Source organism: Bombina bombina, chromosome 7 (genome assembly GCF_027579735.1).
Source record: "Bombina bombina isolate aBomBom1 chromosome 7, aBomBom1.pri, whole genome shotgun sequence".
NCBI lineage: Eukaryota > Metazoa > Chordata > Amphibia > Anura > Bombinatoridae > Bombina > Bombina bombina.
The window spans coordinates 497,352,494-497,380,471 of NC_069505.1; the positions used below are offsets into that span (position 1 = coordinate 497,352,494).

The 27,978-nt window shown below is 40.8% G+C and overlaps 1 protein-coding gene across 1 annotated transcript; it reads left to right on the forward strand.

The window, feature by feature from the left end:
* Positions 1 to 218: 218 nt before the first annotated feature.
* Positions 219 to 27,978, forward strand: LOC128636031 (CCR4-NOT transcription complex subunit 3-like). The gene is given in 5 exon segments (XM_053689106.1): positions 219 to 884; positions 1,931 to 2,269; positions 26,613 to 26,946; positions 26,948 to 27,027; positions 27,030 to 27,978. Coding segments are annotated over 5 exon segments (2,151 nt in total). The 5' UTR covers positions 219 to 388; the 3' UTR covers positions 27,932 to 27,978.

A 27,978-nucleotide genomic window follows, 5' to 3' on the forward strand; every position in this document is an offset into this window, starting at 1 on the left:
GGGGGGCGTGCCTCTGAGTCTCCGCTGAGTAGAGTGAAAGACAGGGAAAAAGAGCGAACGAGCAGGAGAGGGGGTAAGGCCTAAGCTGCTGCCGCCATTTTGGATCCCATTTTGGATCCCACCGAGCTGCAGACAGAGAGAAAGAGCCAATAAATAAGTCATCAAGCCTATGCAACACAAAAAACAATTTGTAGAAAACAGAGTAACGTTGGATAGACCCAAAACAACCCTTAAACCGGAAGAGGCTTCCCCCACCTTTCTCCATCCTTCCTGGGGGCGATAGTGTACCAATGCACTTGGGAGACCAATTGTCAATGAACCTTGAGTCACATTGGAAGCATCCAGTCTCTTTAAAGTATGAAGAGAACCCATCTCTAGTGAATGAAATATGGCGGATAAAAGAAAACTACAGGGCGAGATTGATCGATGTTTAAAAAAGGTTTCAGAAGGAGTGGAGCAATTTGAAGACATTTGGCAGAAGCTTCACAATGCAGCTAATGCAAATCAGAAAGAAAAATATGAAGCAGACTTAAAAAAGGAGATTAAAAAGCTAAAGAGATTGCGGGACCAAATTAAAACATGGGTGGCATCAAATGAAATAAAAGACAAAAGGTAGCTTATTGATAACCGAAAACTCATAGAAACGCAAATGGAAAGGTTCAAAGTTGTAGAGCGAGAGACAAAGACAAAAGCATACTCCAAGGAAGGGCTTGGTCTGGCCCAAAAGGTTGATCCAGCTCAGAAGGAGAAAGAAGATGTTGGCCAGTGGTTAACGAACACGATAGACTCACTTAACATGGGAGTGGATCAGTTTGAAAGTGAGGTAGAGTCTTTGTCGGTACAAACAAGAAAGAAGAAAGGCAACAAGGATCAGAAGCAAGACCGGATCGAGCAGGGCCGGACTGGGAAATCAGACCGGCCCTGGAAATGTGTATAGACCGGCCCAGCCCCGCCCCGCCCCCTCCAGCCAAACCCCGCCCCTTTAACAGCATACCCATATATAAAATGATTACTTACAAAATGTATATTGTTTTAGGCGATGTACCATATGTATATACATATATATATACACACACACGTACATATATATATATATACACACATACATATATATATATACATATATATAGATATATATACATACACACATACATATATATACATACATACATATATATATATACACACACATACATATATATATATATATACACACATATATATATATATATATATATATATATAAATATATATATATATATATATATATATATATATATATATACATACATACATATATATATATAAATATCCATAATGTTTACTAAAAAAAATTATTAAGCCACGTGACTAACCGTGCAAGTTTCAACTATTTCCACTGTTTTTGCCAATTAAATTAATATTCAGCAGCTCTATTTCCCTTCCCTTTCAGCTTATGCACTCGTTGGTCTTAGGGCTGGGTAGTACATATTATTATGCTGGAGTTACAAACAAATCCCATTACCTTGTCCCACAGCACAGGGGTAGAATCTTATCTGCAACTAACAGCGGAGCGACGCTCACAGAGTCAAATCGGGGGGAGGGGCTGTACTAAACAGCACATCAGCCTGTTCTTCTTCATCTGACTTGACCCGCTGTCAATGATGATGTCACACTGTGTTAACCGGCGGCCCGGTTTTATTTATTGTTGTGACATGATGTTGTAGTTTTAATACGGTGATGCGTATTAAAACTATATTCATGTCACAAGAATAAATAACATTTTGGGGCAAAGTAACGGCCACTGCGCTCCTACTCCTTCACACTGTGCTGCGGCGCTGCATGCTGTGCTTCTCTCCACACAACACACTATGTGCAGCTGCCGCTCGGCCCACCAGCTGCCGGCCCACCAGGATTTTTCCCGGTATCCCGGCGGCCCAATCCGGCCCTGGGATCGAGGGACTGAAACGGCACATAGAGAAACATAGGTACCATATCCGAATGCTGGAAACTATTTTACGAATGTTAGATAATGACTCTATCAATGTGGATTCAATACGGAAGATTAAAGATGATGTAGAGTATTATGTGGACTCCTCGCAGGATCCCGATTTTGAGGAAAATGAGTTCCTGTATGATGACCTTGATTTAGAAGACATTCCACAGGCGCTGGTAGCTACGTCCCCACCAACTCACAGTCACATGGAGGATGAGATTTTTAACCAATCTAGCAGCACTCCCACCTCAACTACATCAAGCTCCCCTATTCCACCCAGTCCAGCCAACTGGAGTCAAGCTATCAGACAGTTTAAAAATCCAAGTCAAGCTATCAGACACTGTTTTGGAGCTAACAGACAGTTATAAAACAGTAGTCAAGCTATCAGACACTTATTTGTTAGCACTTTCTTAAGACTATTAAAGGCTGTACCATACATATATGCTAATAAGAAATGTTTTAATGAATACCACAAGCATTTTTGTTATAAATGTCACTCAAATGTAAAAAAAATAGTCATATTCCAGCATTTCTCTAAGCGTTAAAAACAAAATTCCCCATTGTGCCACTACATTTTCAACACAGCTAGTTCAAACAATGACCCCACTACGATATCACAAAGTATGGACACTTTTTAGTGTGGAATTTTAAAAATATTGGGCCCCAAACGTCCCTCAAATTGCAAAAATCATCACTTTCAAGCAATTTCACTTAGGGATAAAAGCAAAATCTCCCATTGTGCCACTACATTTTCCCCACAGCTATCTCACACAATGACCCCTCTAAGATATCACAAATTTTGGAGACTTTTTACTGTGGAATTTTAAAAAATATTGGGCCCCAAATGTCCCTCAAATTGCAAAAATAGGCAATTCCAAAAATTTCACTTTGGGATAAAAAAGAAATCTCCCATTGTGCCACTAAATTTCCACCACAGCTATCTCACACAATGACCCCTCTACGATATAACACATTTTGGAGAGTTTTTACTGTGGAATTTTAAAAATATTGGGCCCCAAATGTCCCTCCAATTGCATAAATCGGCCCTTTTCAGCAAATTCACTTAGGAATAAAAAAGAAATCTCCCATTGTGCCACTAAAATGTCACAACAGCTAGCTCACACAATGACCCCGTTACGATATCACAAATTTTGGAGAGTTTTTACTGTGGAATTTTTAAAATATTGGGCCCCAAATGTCCCTCAAATTGCATAAATCGGCCCTTTTCAGCAAATTCACTTAGGAATAAAAAAAAAAATCTCCCATTGTGCCACTAAAATTTCACCACAGCTAGCTCACACAATGACCCCTCTACGATATCACAAAGTTTGGAGACATTTTACAGTGGAATTTTAAAAATATTGGGCCCCAAATGTCCCTCAAATTGCAAAAATAGGCACTTTCCAAAAATTTCACTTTGGGATAAAAAAGAAATCTCCCATTGTGCCACTAAATTTTCACCACAGCTAGCTCACACAATGACCCCTCTACGATCTCACAAAGTTTGGAGACTTTTTACTGTGGAATTTTAAAAATATTGGGCCCCAAATGTCCTAATTGCATAAATAGGCCATTTTCAGCAAATTCACTTAGGAATAAAAGCAAAATCTCCCATTGTGCCACTAAATTTCCACCACAGCTAGCTCACACAATGACCCCTCTACGATCTCACAAAGTTTGGAGACTTTTTACTGTGGAATTTTAAAAATATCGGGTCCCAAATATCCCTTTAATTGCATAAATAGGCCATTTTCAGCAAATTCACTTAGGGATAAAAGCAAAATCTCCCATTGTGCCACTAAATTTCCACCACAGCTAGCTCCCACAATGACCCCTCTACGATATCACAAAGTTTGGAGACTTTTTACTGTTGAATTTTAAAAATATTGGGCCCCAAATGTCCCTCCAATTGCATAAATAGGCCATTTTCAGCAAATTCACTTAGGGATAAAAGCAAAGTCTCCCATTGTGCCACTAAATTTCCACCACAGCTAGCTCACACAATGACCCCTCTACGATATCACAAAGTTTGGAGACTTTTTACTGTGGAATTTTAAAAATATTGGGCCCCAAATGTCCCTCGAATTGCATAAATTGGCCCTTTCCAAAAATTTCACTTTGGGATAAAAGCAAAATCTCCCATTGTGCACTAAATATCCACCACAGATATCTCACAAAATGACCCCTCTACGATATCACAAATTTTGGAGAGTTTTTACTGTGGAATTTTAAAAATATTGGGCCCCAAATGTCCTTCCAATTGCATAAATAGGCCATTTTAAGCAAATTCACTTAGGAATAAAAGCAAAATCTCCCATTGTGCCACTAAATTTCCACCACAGCTAGCTCACACAATGACCCCTCTACGATATCACAAATTTTGGAGACTTTTTACTGTGGAATTTTAAAAATATTGTTCCCCAAATGTCCCTCGAATTGCATAAATCGGCCCTTTCCAAATATTTCACTTTGGGATAAAAGCAAAATCTCCCATTGTGCCACTAAATTTCCACCACAGCTAGCTCACACAATGACCCCTCTACGATCTCACAAAGTTTGGAGACTTTTTACTGTGGAATTTTAAAAATATTGGGCCCCAAATGTCCCTTTAATTGCATAAATAGGCCATTTTCAGCAAATTCACTTAGGGATAAAAGCAAAATCTCCCATTGTGCCACTACATTTCCACCACAGCTAGCTCACACAATGACCCCTCTACGATCTCACAAAGTTTGGAGACTTTTTACTGTGGAATTTTAAAAATATTGGGCCCCAAATGTCCCTCCAATTGCATAAATAGGCCATTTTCAGCAAATTCACTTAGGAATAAAAGCAAAATCTCCCATTGTGCCACTAAATTTCCACCACAGCTAGCTCACACAATGACCCCTCTACGATCTCACAAAGTTTGGAGACTTTTTATTGTGGAATTTTAAAAATATTGGGCCCCAAATGTCCCTCCAATTGCTTAAATAGGCCATTTTCAGCAAATTCACTTAGGGATAAAAGCAAAATCTCCCATTGTGCCACTAAATTTCCACCACAGCTAGCTCACACAATGACCCCTCTACGATATCACAAAGTTTGGAGACTTTTTACTGTGGAATTTTAAAAATATTGGGCCCCAAATGTCCCTCGAATTGCATAAATTGGCCCTTTCCAAAAATTTCACTTTGAGATAAAAGCAAAATCTCCCATTGTGCACTAAATATCCACCACAGCTATCTCACAAAATGACCCCTCTACGATATCACAAATTTTGGAGAGTTTTTACTGTGGAATTTTAAAAATATTGGGCCCCAAATGTCCATCCAATTGCATAAATAGGCCATTTTCAGCAAATTCACTTAGGAATAAAAGCAAAATCTCCCATTGTGCCACTAAATTTCCACCACAGCTAGCTCACACAATGACCCCTCTACGATATCACAAATTTTGGAGACTTTTTACTGTGGAATTTTAAAAATATTGTTCCCCAAATGTCCCTCGAATTGCATAAATCGGCCCTTTCCAAAAATTTCACTTTGAGATAAAAGCAAAATCTCCCATTGTGCACTAAATATCCACCACAGCTATCTCACAAAATGACCCCTCTACGATATCACAAATTTTGGAGAGTTTTTACTGTGGAATTTTAAAAATATTGGGCCCCAAATGTCCATCCAATTGCATAAATAGGCCATTTTCAGCAAATTCACTTAGGAATAAAAGCAAAATCTCCCATTGTGCCACTAAATTTCCACCACAGCTAGCTCACACAATGACCCCTCTACGATATCACAAATTTTGGAGACTTTTTACTGTGGAATTTTAAAAATATTGTTCCCCAAATGTCCCTCGAATTGCATAAATCGGCCCTTTCCAAAAATTTCACTTTGAGATAAAAGCAAAATCTCCCATTGTGCCACTAAATATCCAGCACAACTAGCTCACACAATGACCCCTCTACGATCTCACAAAGTTTGAAGACTTTTTACTGTGGAATTTTAAAAATATTGGGCCCCAAATGTCCCTCCAATTGCATAAATCGGCCATTTTCAGCAAATTCACTTAGGAATAAGCAAAATCTCACATTGTGCCACTAAATTTCCACTACAGCTAGCTCACACCATGACCCCTCTACGATCTCACAAAGTTTGAAAACTTTTTACTATGGAATTTTAAAAATATTGGGCCCCAAATGTCCCTTTAATTGCATAAATAGGCCATTTTCAGCAAATTCACTTAGGGATAAAAGCAAAATCTCCCATTGTGCCACTACATTTCCACCACAGCTAGCTCACACAATGACCCTTCTACGATATCACAAAGTTTGGAGACTTTTTACTGTGGAATAGTAAAAATATTGGGCCCCAAATGTCCCTCCAATTGCATAAATAGGCCATTTTCAGCAAATTCACTTAGGGATAAAAGCAAAATCTCCCATTGTGCCACTAAATTTCCACCACAGCTAGCTCACACAATGACCCCTCTACGATATCACACAAAGTTTGTAGACTTTTTACTGTGGAATTTTAAAAATATTGGGCCCCAAATTTCCCTCGAATTGCATAAATTGGCCCTTTCCAAAAATTTCACTTTGGGATAAAAGCAAAATCTCCCATTGTGCACTAAATATCCACCACAGCTATCTCACAAAATGACCCCTCTACGATATCACACATTTTGAAGGCTTTTTACTGTGGAATTTTAAAAATATCGGGCCCCAAATGTCCCTCGAATTGCATAAATAGGCCATTTTCAGCAAATTCACTTAGGAATAAAAGCAAAATCTCCCATTGTGCCACTAAATTTCCACCACAGCTAGCTCCCAAAATGACCCCTCTACGATATCACAAAGTTTTGAGACTTTTTACTATGGAATTTTAAAAATATTGGGCCCCAAATGTCCCTCAAATTGCATAAATAGGCCATTTTCAGCAAATTCACTTAGGGATAAAAACAAAATCTCCCATTGTGCCACTAAATTTCCACCACAGCTATGTCACACAATGACCCCTCTACGATATCACACATTTTGGAGAGTTTTTACTGTGGAATTTTAAAAATATTGGGCCCCAAATGTCCCTCGAATTGCATAAATCGGCCCTTTCCAAAAATGTCACTTTGGGATAAAAGCAAAATCTCCCATTGTGCCACTAAATATCCAGCACAGCTATGTCACACAATGACCCCTCTACAATATCACAAATTTTGGAGAGTTTTTACTGTGGAATATTAAAAATATTGGGCCCCAAATATCCCTCGAATTGCATAAGCCGACCCTTTCCAAAAATTTCACTTTGGGATAAAAGCAAAATCTCCCATTGTGCCACTAAATTTCCACCACAGCTAGCTCCCACAATGACCCCTCTACGATATCACAAGGTTTTGAGACTTTTTACTGTGGAATTTTAAAAATATTGGGCCCCAAATGTCCCTCAAATTGCATAAATAGGCCATTTTCAGCAAATTCACTTAGGGATAAAAACAAAATCTCACATTGTGCCACTAAATTTCTACCACAGCTAGCTCACACAATGACCCCTCTACGATATCACAAATTTTGGAGAGTTTTTACTGTGGAATTTTAAAAATATTGGGCCCCAAATGTCCTTCCAATTGCATAAATAACAAAATTTATGCCTACCTGATAAATTTATTTCTCTTGTGGTGTATCCAGTCCACGGATCATCCATTACTTGTGGGATATTCTCCTTCCCAACAGGAAGCTGCAAGAGGATCACCCACAGCAGAGCTGTCTATATAGCTCCTCCCCTAACTGCCCACTCCCAGTCATTCGACCGAAGTCAAGCAAGAGAAAGGAGAAACTATGGGGTGCAGTGGTGACTGTAGTTTAAAAATAAAAACACCTGCCTTAAAATGACAGGGCGGGCCGTGGACTGGATACACCACAAGAGAAATAAATTTATCAGGTAAGCATAAATTTTGTTTTCTCTTGTAAGGTGTATCCAGTCCACGGATCATCCATTACTTGTGGGATACCAATACCAAAGCTATAGGACATGGATGTAAGACCTTTCTCCCAAAAATAGCCTCCGAAGAAGCAAAAGTATAAAATTTATAGAATTTAGAAAAAGTATGAAGCGAAGACCAAGTCGCCGCCTTACAAATCTGTTCAACAGAAGCCTCATTCTTAAAAGCCCATGTGGAAGCTACCGCTCTAGTAGAATGAGCTGTAATTCTTTCAGGAGGCTGCTGGCCAGCAGTCTCATAAGCTAAGCGTATTATACTCCTTAGCCAAAAAGAAAGAGAAGTTGCCGAAGCCTTTTGGCCTCTCCTCTGTCCAGAGTAGACAACAAACAATGCAGATGTTTGACGAAAATCTTTGTAAATAAAACTTTAAAACACGAACCACGTCAAGATTGTGTAATAGACGTTCCTTCTTTGAAGAAGGATTAGGACACAGTGACGGTACAACAATCTCCTGATTGATATTTTTATTAGATACCACCTTAGGTAGAAAACCAGGTTTGGTACGTAACACTACCTTATCTGCATGGAAAATGAGATAAGGGGAATCACATTGTAAAGCAGATAACTCCGAAACTCTTCGAGCCGAGGAGATAGCTACTAAAAACAGAACTTTCCAAGATAAGAGCTTAATATCTATGGAATGCAAAGGTTCAAACGGAACCCCTTGAAGAACCTTAAGAACTAAATTTAAACTCCATGGCGGAGCAACAGGTTTAAACACAGGCTTGATTCTAACAAGAGCCTGACAAAATGCCTGAACATCTGGAACCTCAGCCAGGAGTTTGTGCAAAAGAATAGACAGAGCAGAAATCTGTCCCTTTAAGGAACTAGCTGACAAACCCTTCTCCAATCCTTCTTGGAGAAAGGATAATATCTTAGGAATCCTGACTTTACTCCACGAGTAACCTTTGGATTCACACCAATGAAGATATTTACACCATATCTTATGATAGATTTTCCAGGTGACAAGCTTTCGTGCCTGTATTAAGGTATCAATGACCGACTCTGAGAAACCACGCTTTGATAAAATCAAGCGTTCAATCTCCAAGCAGTCAGACACAGAGAAATTAGATTTGGATGGTTGAAAGGACCCTGAAGTAGAAGGTTCTGTCTCAGCGGCAGAGTCCATGGTGGAAAGGATGACATGTCCACCAGATCTGCATACCAAGTCCTGCGTGGCCACGCAGGTGCTATCAAAATCACTGATGCTCTCTCCTGCTTGATCTTGGCAATCAGACGAGGGAGCAGAGGAAACGGTGGAAACACCTAAGCCAGGTTGAAGGACCAAGGCGCTGCTAGAGCATCTATCAGTGCTGCCTTGGGATCCCTGAACCTGGATCCGTAACAAGGAAGCTTGGCGTTCTGACGAGACGCCATGAGATCCAGTTCTGGTTTGCCCCTAAGTTGAATCAACTGTGCAAATACCTCCGGATGGAGCTCCCACTCCCCCGGATGAAAAGTCTGTCGACTTAGAAAATCCGCCTCCCAGTTCTCTACTCCTGGGATATGGATAGCTGATAGATGGCAAGAGTGAATCTCTGCCCATAGAATTATCTTTGAAACCTCCAACATTGCTAGGGAACTCCTTGTTCCCCCTTGATGGTTGATGTAAGCTACAGTCGTGATGTTGTCCGACTGAAATCTGATGAACCTGACCCCAGCAAGCTGAGGCCAAGCCTGAAGAGCGTTGAATATCGCTCTTAGTTCCAGAATGTTTATCGGAAGGAGTGCCTCCTCCTGAGTCCACGATCCCTGAGCCTTCAGGGAGTTCCAGACTGCACCCCAGCCCAGAAGGCTGGCATCTGTTGTTACCATTGTCCAATCTGGCCTGCGGAAGGTCATACCCTTGGACAGATGGACCCGAGATAGCCACCAGAGAAGAGAATCCCTGGTCTCTTGATCCAGATTTAGTAGAGGGGACAAATCTGTGTAATCCCTATTCCACTGACTGAGCATGCAGAGTTGCAGCGGTCTGAGATGTAGGCGGGCAAACGGCACTATGTCCATTGCCGCTACCATTAAGCCGATTACTTCCATACACTGAGCCACTGAAGGGCGAGAAGTAGAATAAAGAACACAGCAGGAATTTAGAAGCTTTGACAACCTGGCCTCTGTCAGGTAAATCTTAATTTCTACAGAATCTATCAGAGTACCCAGGAAGGAAACTCTTGTGAGAGGGGATAGAGAACTCTTTTCTTCGTTTACTTTCCACCCATGAGACCTCAGGAATGCCAGAACAATGTCCGTATGGGACTTGGCAATTTGAAAATTCGACGCCTATATCAGAATGTCGTCTAGGTAAGGGGCTACTGCTATACCCCGCGGCCTTAGGACCGCCAGGAGTGACCCCAGAACCTTTGTAAAGATTCTTGGTGCCGTGGCTAACCCAAAGGGAAGAGCCACAAACTGGTAATGCCTGTCTAGGAAGGCGAACCTGAGAAACCGATGATGATCTCTGTGTATCGGAATGTGAAGATAAGCATCCTTTAAATCCACGGTAGTCATATATTGACCCTCCTGGATCATAGGAAGGATGGTTCGAATAGTCTCCATCTTGAAGGATGGGACTCTGAGAAATTTGTTTAGGATCTTGAGATCTAAGATTGATCTGAAGGTTCCCTCTTTCTTGGGAACCACAAACAGATTTGAATAGAAGCCTTGCCCCTGTTCCTCCTTTGGAACTGGGTGGATCACTCCCATAACTAGGAGGTCTTGAACACAATGTAAGAATGCCTCTCTCTTTATCTGGTTTGCAGATAATTGTGAGAGGTGAAATCTTCCTTTTGGGGAAGAAGCTTTGAAGTCCAGAAGGTATCCCTGGGACACAATTTCCAATGCCCAGGGAACCTGGACATCTCTTGCCCAAGCCTGGGCGAAGAGAGAAAGTCTGCCCCCTACTAGATCCAGATCGGGGGCTGATCTTTCATGCTGTCTTAGAGGCAGCAGCAGGCTTCTTGGTCTGCTTTCCTTTGTTCCAAGCCTGGTTAGGTCTCCAGACCGGCTTGGACTGAGCAAAATTTCCCTCTTGTTTTGTATTAGAGGAAGTTGATGCTGCGCCAGTCTTGAAGTTTCGAAAGGCACGAAAATTAGACTGTTTGGTCCTTAATTTGTTGGACCTATCCTGAGGAAGGGCATGACCTTTTCCTCCAGTAATATCAGAAATGATCTCATTCAGTCCAGGCCCGAAAAGGGTCTGCCCCTTGAAGGGAATGTTGAGAAGCTTAGACTTTGAAGTAACATCAGCTGACCAGGATTTAAGCCATAACGCCCTACGCGCTTGAATAGCAAAACCTGAGTTCTTAGCCGTTAGTTTGTTTAAATGAACAACGGCGTCAGAAACAAATGAATTGGCTAGCTTAAGAGCTTTAAGCTTGTCAAGTATATCATCCAATGGGGTTTCTACCTGTAGAGCCTCTTCCAGAGACTCAAACCAAAAGGCCGCAGCAGCAGTGACAGGGGCAATGCATGCAAGAGGCTGGAGAATAAAACCCTGTTGAATAAAAAATTTCTTAAGGTAACCCTCTAACTTTTTATCCATTGGATCTAGGAAAGCACAACTGCCCTCGACAGGGATAGTTGTACGCTTCGCTAGGGTAGAGACTGCTCCCTCCACCTTAGGGACCGTTTGCCACAAGTCCCGTGTAGCGGCATCTATGGGAAACATCTTTTTAAAAGCAGGAGGGGGAGAGAACGGCACACCTGGTCTATCCCATTCCTTAGTAATAATTTCTGAAAACCTCTTAGGTATTGGAAAAGCATCAGTGTAAACAGGCACTGCATAGTATTTATCCAATCTGCACAATTTCTCTGGGACTACAATGGCGTCACAGTCATCCAGAGTTGCTAAAACCTCCCTGAGCAACACGCGGAGGTGTTCAAGCTTGAATTTAAATGTAGACATATCAGAATCAGGTTGAATCTTCCCTGAGTCAGAAAAATCACCCACAGAACGAAGCTCTCCTTCCTCAGCTTCTTCATATTGTGAGGGTGTATCAGACATAGCTACTAAAGCGTCAGAAAGCTCTGCATTAGTTCTAGCCCCAGAGCTGTCTCACTTTCCTTGCAACCCTGGCAGTTTGGACAATACTTCTTTAAGAGTATGATTCATAACTGCCGCCATGTCTTGTAAAGTGTACGCCATGGGCCCGCTAGATGTACTTGGCGCCCCTTGAGCGGGAGTTAAAGGCTCTGACACGTGGGGAGAGTTAGTCGGCATAACATTCCCCTTGTCAATTTCCTCTGGTGATAAACCTTTTAAAGCCAGAATATGGTCTTTATAATTTATAGTAAAATCAATGCATTTGGTACACATTCTAAGAGGGGGTTCCACAATGGCTTCTAAACATAATGAACAAGGAGTTTCCTCTATGTCAGACATGTTTAACAGAGTAGTAATGAGACCAGCAAGCTTTGAAAACACTTTAATTAATGTGAAAAAGCAAAATATAAAAAACGGTACTGTGCCTTTAAGGGAAAAAAACAAACACAAAAACTGCAAAACAGTGAAAAAAAGCAGTTAACTCTATGAAATTTTTACAGTGTATATAATAGACTAAAATAGCATTGCACCCACTTGCAAATGGATGATTAACCCCTTAAGCTCAAAAACGAAGCAAAAAAACGGTAAAAACTGTTTTAACAGTCACTAGCAAACTGCCACAGCTCTACTGTGGCTCCTACCTTCCCATAAAACGACTTTGTAGGCACAAAAAACCCTTTACAGAGGTCCAATATGACAGGGGACTCCTTCAGGGAAGCTGGATGTCTCAGACTGTGAAAAACAACTGCGCAGTTAGAGCGCGAAAATAGGCCCCTCCCACCATGTACTCAAAGTCAGAGGGCCTTAAAAAACTATTCCTAGTAAAATAACAGCCATGTGGAAAAAACTAGGCCCCCAAATAAATATTTATCACCTCAGTAAAAAACGTTCTAAATATATATGCAAACGTTTTACATACCAAGCCCTAAAAGAAAGTAATATGAAAATTACCCTTTACTGCAAGCATGATGCCAGTCGTTTATTAAATCACTGCAATCAGGCTTACCTTAAGTATATCAGGCACTGTCAGCATTTTCTAGTTCTATCATCCTCTAGAAAAAAATATACTGAACATACCTCAGAGCAGTTAATTCTGCAGGCCGTTCCCCCAGCTGAAGTTTCCACATCTCTTCAGTTATGTGTGAGAACAGCAGTGAACCTTAGTTACAACCTGCTAAGATCATCCAAAACCTTAGGCAAATTCTTCTTCCAATTTTTGCCTGAGGTAAAAAAACAGTACAACGCCGGCACCGTTTAAAAATAACAAATTTTTGATTCAAGATAAACTACACTAATTCACCACATCTCTCTAGCTACTTCCATTGTCGGAAGCTGCAAGAGAATGACTGGGAGTGGGCAGTTAGGGGAGGAGCTATATAGACAGCTCTACTGTGGGTGATCCTCTTGCAGCTTCCTGTTGGGAAGGAGAATATCCCACAAGTAATGGATGATCCGTGGACTGGATACACCTTACAAGAGAAAGGCCATTTTCAGCAAATTCACTTAAGAATTAAAAAAAAATCTCCCATTGTGCCACTAAATGTCCACCACAGCTAGCTCACACAATAACCCCTCTACGATATGACAAAGTTTGGAGACTTTTTACTGTGGAATTTAAAAAATATTGGGCCCCACATGCCCCTCAAATTGCAAAAATAGGAACTTTCCAAAAATGTCACTTTGGGATAAAAAAGAAATCTCCCATTGTGCCACTAAATTTCCACCACAGCTATCTCACGCAATGACCCCTCTACGATATCACAAATTTTGGAGCGTTTTTACTGTGGAATATTAAAAATATTGGGCCCCAAATATCCCTCGAATTGCATAAGCCGACCCTTTCCAAAAATTTCACTTTGGGATAAAAGCAAAATCTCCCATTGTGCCACTAAATTTCCACCACAGCTAGCTCCCACAATGACCCCTCTACGATATCACAAGGTTTTGAGACTTTTTACTGTGGAATTTTAAAAATATTGGGCCCCAAATGTCCCTCAAATTGCATAAATAGGCCATTTTCAGCAAATTCACTTAGGGATAAAAACAAAATCTCACATTGTGCCACTAAATTTCTACCACAGCTAGCTCACACAATGACCCCTCTATGATATCACAAATTTTGGAGAGTTTTTACTGTGGAATTTTAAAAATATTGGGCCCCAAATGTCCTTCCAATTGCATAAATAACAAAATTTATGCCTACCTGATAAATTTATTTCTCTTGTGGTGTATCCAGTCCACGGATCATCCATTACTTGTGGGATATTCTCCTTCCCAACAGGAAGCTGCAAGAGGATCACCCACAGCAGAGCTGTCTATATAGCTCCTCCCCTAACTGCCCACTCCCAGTCATTCGACCGAAGTCAAGCAAGAGAAAGGAGAAACTATGGGGTGCAGTGGTGACTGTAGTTTAAAAATAAAAACACCTGCCTTAAAATGACAGGGCGGGCCGTGGACTGGATACACCACAAGAGAAATAAATTTATCAGGTAAGCATAAATTTTGTTTTCTCTTGTAAGGTGTATCCAGTCCACGGATCATCCATTACTTGTGGGATACCAATACCAAAGCTATAGGACATGGATGTAAGACCTTTCTCCCAAAAATAGCCTCCGAAGAAGCAAAAGTATAAAATTTATAGAATTTAGAAAAAGTATGAAGCGAAGACCAAGTCGCCGCCTTACAAATCTGTTCAACAGAAGCCTCATTCTTAAAAGCCCATGTGGAAGCTACCGCTCTAGTAGAATGAGCTGTAATTCTTTCAGGAGGCTGCTGGCCAGCAGTCTCATAAGCTAAGCGTATTATACTCCTTAGCCAAAAAGAAAGAGAAGTTGCCGAAGCCTTTTGGCCTCTCCTCTGTCCAGAGTAGACAACAAACAATGCAGATGTTTGACGAAAATCTTTGTAAATAAAACTTTAAAACACGAACCACGTCAAGATTGTGTAATAGACGTTCCTTCTTTGAAGAAGGATTAGGACACAGTGACGGTACAACAATCTCCTGATTGATATTTTTATTAGATACCACCTTAGGTAGAAAACCAGGTTTGGTACGTAACACTACCTTATCTGCATGGAAAATGAGATAAGGGGAATCACATTGTAAAGCAGATAACTCCGAAACTCTTCGAGCCGAGGAGATAGCTACTAAAAACAGAACTTTCCAAGATAAGAGCTTAATATCTATGGAATGCAAAGGTTCAAACGGAACCCCTTGAAGAACCTTAAGAACTAAATTTAAACTCCATGGCGGAGCAACAGGTTTAAACACAGGCTTGATTCTAACAAGAGCCTGACAAAATGCCTGAACATCTGGAACCTCAGCCAGGAGTTTGTGCAAAAGAATAGACAGAGCAGAAATCTGTCCCTTTAAGGAACTAGCTGACAAACCCTTCTCCAATCCTTCTTGGAGAAAGGATAATATCTTAGGAATCCTGACTTTACTCCACGAGTAACCTTTGGATTCACACCAATGAAGATATTTACACCATATCTTATGATAGATTTTCCAGGTGACAAGCTTTCGTGCCTGTATTAAGGTATCAATGACCGACTCTGAGAAACCACGCTTTGATAAAATCAAGCGTTCAATCTCCAAGCAGTCAGACACAGAGAAATTAGATTTGGATGGTTGAAAGGACCCTGAAGTAGAAGGTTCTGTCTCAACGGCAGAGTCCATGGTGGAAAGGATGACATGTCCACCAGATCTGCATACCAAGTCCTGCGTGGCCACGCAGGTGCTATCAAAATCACTGATGCTCTCTCCTGCTTGATCTTGGCAATCAGACGAGGGAGCAGAGGAAACGGTGGAAACACCTAAGCCAGGTTGAAGGACCAAGGCGCTGCTAGAGCATCTATCAGTGCTGCCTTGGGATCCCTGAACCTGGATCCGTAACAAGGAAGCTTGGCGTTCTGACGAGACGCCATGAGATCCAGTTCTGGTTTGCCCCTAAGTTGAATCAACTGTGCAAATACCTCCGGATGGAGCTCCCACTCCCCCGGATGAAAAGTCTGTCGACTTAGAAAATCCGCCTCCCAGTTCTCTACTCCTGGGATATGGATAGCTGATAGATGGCAAGAGTGAATCTCTGCCCATAGAATTATCTTTGAAACCTCCAACATTGCTAGGGAACTCCTTGTTCCCCCTTCATGGTTGATGTAAGCTACAGTCGTGATGTTGTCCGACTGAAATCTGATGAACCTGACCCCAGCAAGCTGAGGCCAAGCCTGAAGAGCGTTGAATATCGCTCTTAGTTCCAGAATGTTTATCGGAAGGAGTGCCTCCTCCTGAGTCCACGATCCCTGAGCCTTCAGGGAGTTCCAGACTGCACCCCAGCCCAGAAGGCTGGCATCTGTTGTTACCATTGTCCAATCTGGCCTGCGGAAGGTCATACCCTTGGACAGATGGACCCGAGATAGCCACCAGAGAAGAGAATCCCTGGTCTCTTGATCCAGATTTAGTAGAGGGGACAAATCTGTGTAATCCCTATTCCACTGACTGAGCATGCAGAGTTGCAGCGGTCTGAGATGTAGGCGGGCAAACGGCACTATGTCCATTGCCGCTACCATTAAGCCGATTACTTCCATACACTGAGCCACTGAAGGGCGAGAAGTAGAATAAAGAACACGGCAGGAATTTAGAAGCTTTGACAACCTGGCCTCTGTCAGGTAAATCTTAATTTCTACAGAATCTATCAGAGTACCCAGGAAGGAAACTCTTGTGAGAGGGGATAGAGAACTCTTTTCTTCGTTTACTTTCCACCCATGAGACCTCAGGAATGCCAGAACAATGTCCGTATGGGACTTGGCAATTTGAAAATTCGACGCCTATATCAGAATGTCGTCTAGGTAAGGGGCTACTGCTATACCCCGTGGCCTTAGGACCGCCAGGAGTGACCCCAGAACCTTTGTAAAGATTCTTGGTGCCGTGGCTAACCCAAAGGGAAGAGCCACAAACTGGTAATGCCTGTCTAGGAAGGCGAACCTGAGAAACCGATGATGATCTCTGTGTATCGGAATGTGAAGATAAGCATCCTTTAAATCCACGGTAGTCATATATTGACCCTCCTGGATCATAGGAAGGATGGTTCGAATAGTCTCCATCTTGAAGGATGGGACTCTGAGAAATTTGTTTAGGATCTTGAGATCTAAGATTGATCTGAAGGTTCCCTCTTTCTTGGGAACCACAAACAGATTTGAATAGAAGCCTTGCCCCTGTTCCTCCTTTGGAACTGGGTGGATCACTCCCATAACTAGGAGGTCTTGAACACAATGTAAGAATGCCTCTCTCTTTATCTGGTTTGCAGATAATTGTGAGAGGTGAAATCTTCCTTTTGGGGAAGAAGCTTTGAAGTCCAGAAGGTATCCCTGGGACACAATTTCCAATGCCCAGGGAACCTGGACATCTCTTGCCCAAGCCTGGGCGAAGAGAGAAAGTCTGCCCCCTACTAGATCCAGATCGGGGGCTGATCTTTCATGCTGTCTTAGAGGCAGCAGCAGGCTTCTTGGTCTGCTTTCCTTTGTTCCAAGCCTGGTTAGGTCTCCAGACCGGCTTGGACTGAGCAAAATTTCCCTCTTGTTTTGTATTAGAGGAAGTTGATGCTGCGCCAGTCTTGAAGTTTCGAAAGGCACGAAAATTAGACTGTTTGGTCCTTAATTTGTTGGACCTATCCTGAGGAAGGGCATGACCTTTTCCTCCAGTAATATCAGAAATGATCTCATTCAGTCCAGGCCCGAATAGGGTCTGCCCCTTGAAGGGAATGTTGAGAAGCTTAGACTTTGAAGTAACATCAGCTGACCAGGATTTAAGCCATAACGCCCTACGCGCTTGAATAGCAAAACCTGAGTTCTTAGCCGTTAGTTTGTTTAAATGAACAACGGCGTCAGAAACAAATGAATTGGCTAGCTTAAGAGCTTTAAGCTTGTCAAGTATATCATCCAATGGGGTTTCTACCTGTAGAGCCTCTTCCAGAGACTCAAACCAAAAGGCCGCAGCAGCAGTGACAGGGGCAATGCATGCAAGAGGCTGGAGAATAAAACCCTGTTGAATAAAAAATTTCTTAAGGTAACCCTCTAACTTTTTATCCATTGGATCTAGGAAAGCACAACTGCCCTCGACAGGGATAGTTGTACGCTTCGCTAGGGTAGAGACTGCTCCCTCCACCTTAGGGACCGTTTGCCACAAGTCCCGTGTAGCGGCATCTATGGGAAACATCTTTTTAAAAGCAGGAGGGGGAGAGAACGGCACACCTGGTCTATCCCATTCCTTAGTAATAATTTCTGAAAACCTCTTAGGTATTGGAAAAGCATCAGTGTAAACAGGCACTGCATAGTATTTATCCAATCTACACAATTTCTCTGGGACTACAATGGCGTCACAGTCATCCAGAGTTGCTAAAACCTCCCTGAGCAACACGCGGAGGTGTTCAAGCTTGAATTTAAATGTAGACATATCAGAATCAGGTTGAATCTTCCCTGAGTCAGAAAAATCACCCACAGAACGAAGCTCTCCTTCCTCAGCTTCTTCATATTGTGAGGGTGTATCAGACATAGCTACTAAAGCGTCAGAAAGCTCTGCATTAGTTCTAGCCCCAGAGCTGTCTCACTTTCCTTGCAACCCTGGCAGTTTGGACAATACTTCTTTAAGAGTATGATTCATAACTGCCGCCATGTCTTGTAAAGTGTACGCCATGGGCCCGCTAGATGTACTTGGCGCCCCTTGAGCGGGAGTTAAAGGCTCTGACACGTGGGGAGAGTTAGTCGGCATAACATTCCCCTTGTCAATTTCCTCTGGTGATAAACCTTTTAAAGCCAGAATATGGTCTTTATAATTTATAGTAAAATCAGTGCATTTGGTACACATTCTAAGAGGGGGTTCCACAATGGCTTCTAAACATAATGAACAAGGAGTTTCCTCTATGTCAGACATGTTTAACAGAGTAGTAATGAGACCAGCAAGCTTTGAAAACACTTTAATTAATGTGAAAAAGCAAAATATAAAAAACGGTACTGTGCCTTTAAGGGAAAAAAACAAACACAAAAACTGCAAAACAGTGAAAAAAAGCAGTTAACTCTATGAAATTTTTACAGTGTATATAATAGACTAAAATAGCATTGCACCCACTTGCAAATGGATGATTAACCCCTTAAGCTCAAAAACGAAGCAAAAAAACGGTAAAAACTGTTTTAACAGTCACTAGCAAACTGCCACAGCTCTACTGTGGCTCCTACCTTCCCATAAAACGACTTTGTAGGCACAAAAAACCCTTTACAGAGGTCCAATATGACAGGGGACTCCTTCAGGGAAGCTGGATGTCTCAGACTGTGAAAAACAACTGCGCAGTTAGAGCACGAAAATAGGCCCCTCCCACCATGTACTCAAAGTCAGAGGGCCTTAAAAAACTATTCCTAGTAAAATAACAGCCATGTGGAAAAAACTAGGCCCCCAAATAAATATTTATCACCTCAGTAAAAAACGTTCTAAATATATATGCAAACGTTTTACATACCAAGCCCTAAAAGAAAGTAATATGAAAATTACCCTTTACTGCAAGCATGATGCCAGTCGTTTATTAAATCACTGCAATCAGGCTTACCTTAAGTATATCAGGCACTGTCAGCATTTTCTAGTTCTATCATCCTCTAGAAAAAAATATACTGAACATACCTCAGAGCAGTTAATTCTGCAGGCCGTTCCCCCAGCTGAAGTTTCCACATCTCTTCAGTTATGTGTGAGAACAGCAGTGAACCTTAGTTACAACCTGCTAAGATCATCCAAAACCTTAGGCAAATTCTTCTTCCAATTTTTGCCTGAGGTAAAAAAACAGTACAACGCCGGCACCGTTTAAAAATAACAAATTTTTGATTCAAGATAAACTACACTAATTCACCACATCTCTCTAGCTACTTCCATTGTCGGAAGCTGCAAGAGAATGACTGGGAGTGGGCAGTTAGGGGAGGAGCTATATAGACAGCTCTACTGTGGGTGATCCTCTTGCAGCTTCCTGTTGGGAAGGAGAATATCCCACAAGTAATGGATGATCCGTGGACTGGATACACCTTACAAGAGAAAGGCCATTTTCAGCAAATTCACTTAAGAATTAAAAAAAAATCTCCCATTGTGCCACTAAATGTCCACCACAGCTAGCTCACACAATAACCCCTCTACGATATGACAAAGTTTGGAGACTTTTTACTGTGGAATTTAAAAAATATTGGGCCCCACATGCCCCTCAAATTGCAAAAATAGGAACTTTCCAAAAATGTCACTTTGGGATAAAAAAGAAATCTCCCATTGTGCCACTAAATTTCCACCACAGCTATCTCACGCAATGACCCCTCTACGATATCACAAATTTTGGAGAGTTTTTACTGTGGAATTTTAAAAATATTGGGCCCCAAATGTCCCTCCAATTGCATAAATAGGCCATTTTCATCAAATTCACTTAGGAATAAAAGCAAAATCTCCCATTGTGCCACTAAATTTCCACCACAGCTAGCTCACACAATGACCCCTCTATGATCTTACAAAGTTTGGAGACTTTTTACTGTGGAATTTTAAAAATATTGGGCCCCAAATGTCCCTCAAATTGCATAAATTGGCCATTTTCAGCAAATTCACTTAGGGATAAAAGCAAAATCTCCCATTGTGCCACTAAATTTCCACCACAGCTAGCTCACACAATGACCCCTCTACGATATCACAAATTTTGGAGACTTTTTACTGTGTAATTTTAAAAATATTGGGCCCCAAATGTCCCTCGGATTGCATAAATAGGCCATTTTCAGCAAATTCACTTAGGAATAAAAGCAAAATTTCACATTGTGCCACTAAATTTCCACCACAGCTAGATCTCACAATGACCCCTCTACGATATCACAAAGTTTGGAGGTGTTCAAGCTTGAATTACTGTGGAATTTTAAAAATATTGGGCCCCAAATGTCCCTCGGATTGCATAAATCGGCCCTTTCCAAAAATTTCACTTTGGGATAAAAGATAAATCTTCCATTGTGCCACTAAATATCCACCACAGCTATCTCACACAATGACCCCTCTACGATATCACAAATTTTAGAGAGTTTTTACTGTGGAATTTTAAAAATATTGGGCCCCAAATGTCCTTCCAATTGCATAAATAGGTAATTTTCAGCAAATTCACTAAGGAATAAAAAAAAATCTCCCATTGTGCCACTAAATGTCCACCACAGCTAGCTCACATAATAACCCCTCTACGATATCACAAAGTTTTGAGACTTTTTACTGTGGAATTTTAAAAATATTGGGCCCCACATGTCCCTCAAATTGCAAAAATAGGAACTTTCCAAAAATGTCACTTTGGGATAAAAAAGAAATCTCCCATTGTGCCACTAAATTTCCACCACAGCTAGCTCACGCAATGACCCCTCTACTATATCACAAATTTTGGAGACTTTTTACTGTGGAATTTTAAAAATATTGGGCCCCAAATGTCCCTCCAATTGCATAAATAGGCCATTTTCAGCAAATTCACTTAGGAATAAAAGCAAAATCTCCCATTGTGCCACTAAATTTCCACCACAGCTAGCTCACACAATGACCCCTCTACGATATCACAGTTTGGAGACTTTTTACTGTGGAATTTTAAAAATATTGGGCCCCAAATGTCCCTCGAATTGCATAAATCGTCCCTTTCTAAAAATATCACTTTGGGATAAAAGCAAAATCTCCCATTGTGCCACTAAATATCCACCACAGCTATCTCACACAATGACCCCTCTACGATATCACAAATTTTGGAGAGTTTTTACTGTGGAATTTTAAAAATATTGGGCCCCAAATGTCCTTCCAATTGCATAAATAGGCCATTTTCAGCAAATTCACTTAGGAATAAAAGCAAAATCTCCCATTGTGCCACTAAATTTCCACCACAGCTAGCTCACACAATGACCCCTCTACTATATCACAAAGTTTGGATACTTTTTACTGTGGAATTTTAAAAATATTGGGCCCCAAATATCCCTCCAATTGCATAAATAGGCCATTTTCAGCAAATTCACTTAGGAATAAAAGCAAAATCTCCCATTGTGCCACTAAATTTCCACCACAGCTAGCTCACACAATGACCCCTCTGCGATATCACAAATTTTGGAGATTTTTTACTGTGGAATTTTAAAAATATTGGGCCCCAAATGTCCCTCGAATTGCATAAATAGGCAATTTTCAGCAAATTCACTTAGGAATAAAAGCAAAATCTCCCATTGCATAAATAGGCCATTTTCAGCAAATTCACTTAGGAATAAAAGCAAAATCTCCCATTGTGCCACTAAATTTCCACCACAGCTAGCTCACACAATGACCCCTCTACGATATCACAAATTTTGGAGAGTTTTTACTGTGGAATTTTAAAAATATTGGGCCCCAAATGTCCTTCCAATTGCATAAATAGGCCATTTTCAGCAAATTCACTTAGGAATAAAAAAAAAAATCTCCCATTGTGCCACTAAATGTCCACCACAGCTTGCTCCCACAATGACCCCTCTACGATATCACAACATTTGTAGACTTTTTACTGTGGAATTTTAAAAATATTGGGCCCCAAATGTCCCTCGAATTGCATAAATAGGCCATTTTCAGCAAATTCACTTAGGAATAAAAAAAAAATCTCCCATTGTGCCACTAAAATTTCACCATAGCTAGCTCACACAATGACCCCTCTAAGATATCACAAAGTTTGGAGACTTTTTACTGTGGAATTTTAAAAATATTGGGCCCCAAATGTCCCTCAAATTGCAAAAATTGGCACTTTCCAAAAATTTCACTTTGGGATAAAAAAGAAATCTCCCATTGTGCCACTAAATTTCCACACAATGACCCCTCTACGATATCACAAATTTTGAAACTCAATATTTTAAATATTCAAAAGTAAAAAATAATTATACTCTGTGATATTGTCAACAGTGTGAATTTTAGTGATATTTGGAAGCCATTTTTTTTAAATTATACATTAAAAAGTACCCATACTTTGTGATATTATAGATGGGTCATAGTTTGAGCTATATGTGTAGTGGAAATTTAGTGGCACAATTGGAGATTTTGCTTTTATCCCTAAGTGAAATTGCTTGAAAGTGATGATTTTTCCAATTTGAGGAAAATTTTGGGCCCAATATTTTTAAAATTCCACAGTAAAAACTCCCCATACTTTGTGATATCCTAGAGGGGTCATTGTGTGAGCTAGCTGTGGTGGAAATTTAGTGGCACAATGGGAGATTTCTTTTTTATCCAAAAGTGAATTTGCTGAAAATGTGGCCTATTTATGCAATTTGAGGGACATTTGGGTCCCAATATTTTTAAAATTACACAGTAAAAACTCCCCATACTTTGTAATATTGTAGAGGGGTCATTGTGTGAGCTAGCTGTGGTGGAAATTTAGTGGCACAATGGGAGATTTCCTTTTTATCGCAAAGTGAAATTTTTTGAAAGTGCCTATTTTTGAAATTCAAGGTACATTTGGGGCCCAATATTTTTAAAATTCCACAGTAAAAACTCCCCATACTTTGTAATATCGTAGAGGGGTCATTGTTTGAGCTAGCTGTGGTGAAATTTTAGTGGCACAATGGGAGATTTATTTTTTATTCCTAAATGAATTTGCTGAAAATGGCCTATTTCTGCAAATTCAAGGGACATTTGGGGCCCAATATTTTTAAAATTCAACAGTAAAAAGTACCCGTACTTTGTAATATCCAAGCAAGGTCATTGTGTGAGCTAGCTGTAGTGAAAATTTAGTGGCACAATGGGAGATTTTGCTTTTATCCCTAAGTGAATTTGCTGAAAATTGCCTATTTTTAAAATTCAAGGGACATTTGGGGCCCAATATTTTTAAAATTCCACAGTAAAAAGTAACTATACTTTGTAATATCGTAGAGGGGTCATTGTGTGAGCTAGCTGTGGTGGAAATTTAGTGGCACAATGGGAGATTTTGCTTTTATCCCTAAGTGAATTTGCTGAAAATGGCCTATTTATGCAATTCGAGGGACATTTGGGGCCCAATATTTTTAAAATTCCACAGTAAAAACTCTCCAAAATTTGTGATATCGTAGAGGGGTCATTGTGTGAGCTAGCTGTGGTGGATATTTAGTGGCACAATGGGAGATTTTGCTTTTATCCCAAAGTGAAATTTTTGGAAAGGGCCGATTTATGCAATTCGAGGGACATTTGGGGCCCAATATTTTTAAAATTCCACAGTAAAAACTCTCCAAAATTTGTAATATAGTAGAAGGGTCATTGTGTGAGCTAGCTGTGGTTAAAATCTAGTGGCACAATGGGAGATTTTGCTTTTATTCCTAAGTGAATTTGCTGAAAATGGCCTATTTATGCAATTTGAGGGACATTTGGGGCCCAATATTTTTAAAATTACACAGTAAAAACTCTCCAAAATTTGTAATATAGTAGAAGGGTCATTGTGTGAGCTAGCTGTGGTTAAAATCTAGTGGCACAATGGGAGATTTTGCTTTTATTCCTAAGTGAATTTGCTGAAAATGGCCTATTTATGCAATTTGAGGGACATTTGGGGCCCAATATTTTTAAAATTACACAGTAAAAACTCTCCAAAATTTGTAATATAGTAGAAGGGTCATTGTGTGAGCTAGCTGTGGTTAAAATCTAGTGGCACAATGGGAGATTTTGCTTTTATTCCTAAGTGAATTTGCTGAAAATGGCCTATTTATGCAATTTGAGGGACATTTGGGGCCCAATATTTTTAAAATTACACAGTAAAAACTCTCCAAAATTTCTGATATAGTAGAAGGGTCATTGTGTGAGCTAGTTGTGGTGGAAATTTAGTGGCACAATGGGAGATTTTGCTTTTATCCCTAAGTGAATTTGCTGAAAATAACCTATTTATGCAATTTGAGGGACATTTGGGGCCCAATATTTTTAAAATTCCAAAGTAAAAACTCTCCAGACTTTGTGATATCGTAGAGGGATCATTGTGGGAGCTAGCTGTGGTGGAAATTTAGTGGCACAATGGGAGATTTTGTTTTTATTCCTAAGTGAATTTGATGAAAATGGCCTATTTATGCAATTCGAGGGACATTTGGGGCCCAATATTTTTAAAATTCCACAGTAAAAAGTCTCCAAAATGTGTGATATCGTAGAGGGGTCATTGTGTGAGATAGCTGTGGTGGATATTTAGTTGCACAATGGGCGATTTTGCTTTTATCCCAAAGTGACATTTTTGGAAAGGCCGATTTATGCAATTCGAGGGACATTTGGGGCCCAATATTTTTAAAATTCCACAGTAAAAACTCTCCAAAATGTGTGATATCGTAGAGGGGTCATTGTGTGAGCTAGCGGTGGTGGAAATTTAGTGGCACAATGGGAGATTTTGCTTTTATTCCTAAATGAATTTGCTGAACATGGCCTATTTATGCAATTGGAGGGACATTTGGGGCCCAATATCTTTACAATTCCACAGTAAAAAGTCTCCAAACTTTGTGATATCGTAGAAGGGTCATTGTGTGAGCTAGCTGTGTTGGACATTTAGTGGCACAATGGGAGATTTTGCTTTTATCCCTAAGTGAATTTGCTGAAAATGGCCAGTTTATGCAATTCGAGGGACATTTGGGGCCCAATATTTTTAAAATTCCACAGTAAAAAGTCTCCAAACTTTGTGATATAGTAGAGGGGTCATTGTGTGAGCTAGCTGTGGTGGAAATTTAGTGGCACAATGGGAGATTTTGCTTTTATCCCTAAGTGAATTTGCTGAAATGGCCTATTTATGCAATTTGAGGGACATTTGTGGGCCCAATATTTTTAAAATTCCATAGTAAAAAGTATCCAAACTTTGTGATATCGTAGAGGGGTCATTTTCTGAGCTAGCTGTGGTGGAAATTTAGTGGCACAATGGGAGATTTTGCTTTTATCCCTAAGTAAATTTGCTTAAAATGGCCTATTTATGCAATTGGACGGACATTTGGGGCCCAATATTTTTAAAATTCCACAGTAAAAAGTGTCCAAACTTTGTGATATCGTAGAGGGATCATTGTGTGAGCTAGCTGTGGTGAAATTTTAGTGGCATTATGGGAGATTTCTTTTTTATTCCTAAGTGAATGTGCTGAAAAGGACCTATTTATGCAATTCAAGGGACATTTGGGGCCCAATATTTTTAAAAATCCACAGTAAAAAGTTTCCAAACTTTGTGATATCGTAGAGGGGTCATTGTGTGAGCTAGCTGTGGTGGAAATTTAGTGGCACAATGGGGAATTTTGTTTTTAACGCTTAGAGAAATGCTGGAATATGATTATTTTTTTTTACATTTGAGTGACATTTATAACAAAAATGCTTGTGGTATTCATTAAAACATTTCTTATTAGCATATATGTATGGTACAGCCTTTAATAGTCTTAAGCAAGTGCTAAAAAATAAGTGTCTGATAGCTTGACTACTGTTTTATAACTGTCTGATAGCTCCAAAACATTGTCTGATAGCTTGACTACTGTTTTATAACTGTCTGATAGCTCCAAAACACTGTCTGATAGCTTGACTTGGATTTTTAAACTGTCTGATAGCTTGACTTGGATTTTTAAACTTTCTGATAGCTTGACTTGGATTTTTAAACTGTCTGATAGCTTGACTCCAGTGTCCAGCCAACTGTACAACCGAAAATTCAGAAGATAAGAAAATCCGAGGCAGGTCCACAGACAGTGAAGTTAGTCAGTCGCCAGCAAAGAACGGTTCTAAAAGTGTTCAGACTCCAAGTTACCAAATAGGAAGTTGTTCCAGCACATCATCTCTAGGAAATGGTCCGGGTTCAAACATCAATGGTGCAGTGTCCAGCAGTAGCAGCACGAGTAGCAATAGCAGCAGCAGCAAAAGCAACCCAGCTGGTGGGCACACGCCTGGCACTCTTACACCATACGCACAGGCAGTGGCTCCTCCCCCATCCAACACAAATACATCCCAACCGAGGCCACCCAGTGCTTGGCAAAACACAAGCAAAATGGAGCAACAACACAAGCAAGCAAAATGGAGCAACAAGTTACAGCTCTGTTGTAGCGGACAACATCTAGCAAGCAAAATGGAGCAACAAGTTACAGCTCTGTTGTTGCGGACAACATCTGTGGTTCACAACCCACCCACTAGCACCGCGAAGGAAACCAGCAGTGCCTCCCAGCCAGCCAGCAGTAGTAGTGCAAGCATTGGATCCAGTTTATTAATAATTTCTCCTAGCTCACCCACACCGAGCTTCAGTGATCCAAAACCCAGGCTACTCAACGGACCACCTCAATTCACCTCTACACCAGAGATTAAGCCACTAGAGCCATTAAGCACGCTGGAATCCATGGCAGAACGAGCAGCTATTGGGTCAAGCTTAGAAGATCCAGTCCCCAACATTCTGGCGGAACGTGAAATTCTAATCACTACAACCACAACACAGCCCCATGCCAGTCAGCTTCCAACGCAGCTCTCTGAAGGGAACATCCCCCTGTCATTGGCTGTGTGTCCTTTGGGTCCTGTTCCCCTCACTACAGATCAGCTTTACCAGCAAGCAATGGAAGAAGCAGCATGGCATCATATGCCCCATCCGTGTGACTCTGAAAGAATACGGCAGTACCTCCCACGAAATCCATGCCCAACACCCCCATATCATCATCAGATGCCCCCTCCTCATTGGGACACAGTAGAATTCTATCAGCGTCTTTCCACAGAGACCTTATTCTTTATCTTCTACTATTTGGAGGGTACACAAGCACAGTATTTAGCAGCCAAAGCGCTGAAGAAACAGTGCTGGAGGTTTCACACCAAATATATGATGTGGTTTCAGAGACATGAAGAGCCCAAAACCATTACAGATGAATTTGAGCAGGGCACATACATTTACTTTGACTATGAGAAATGGTGCCAGAGGAAGAAAGAAGGATTCACATTTGAATACCGCTATCTGGAGGATCGTGACTTACAATGACCTGTTTAACACTTCAGCCTTCCAGTTTCATGCAGGCGAACAGCAAC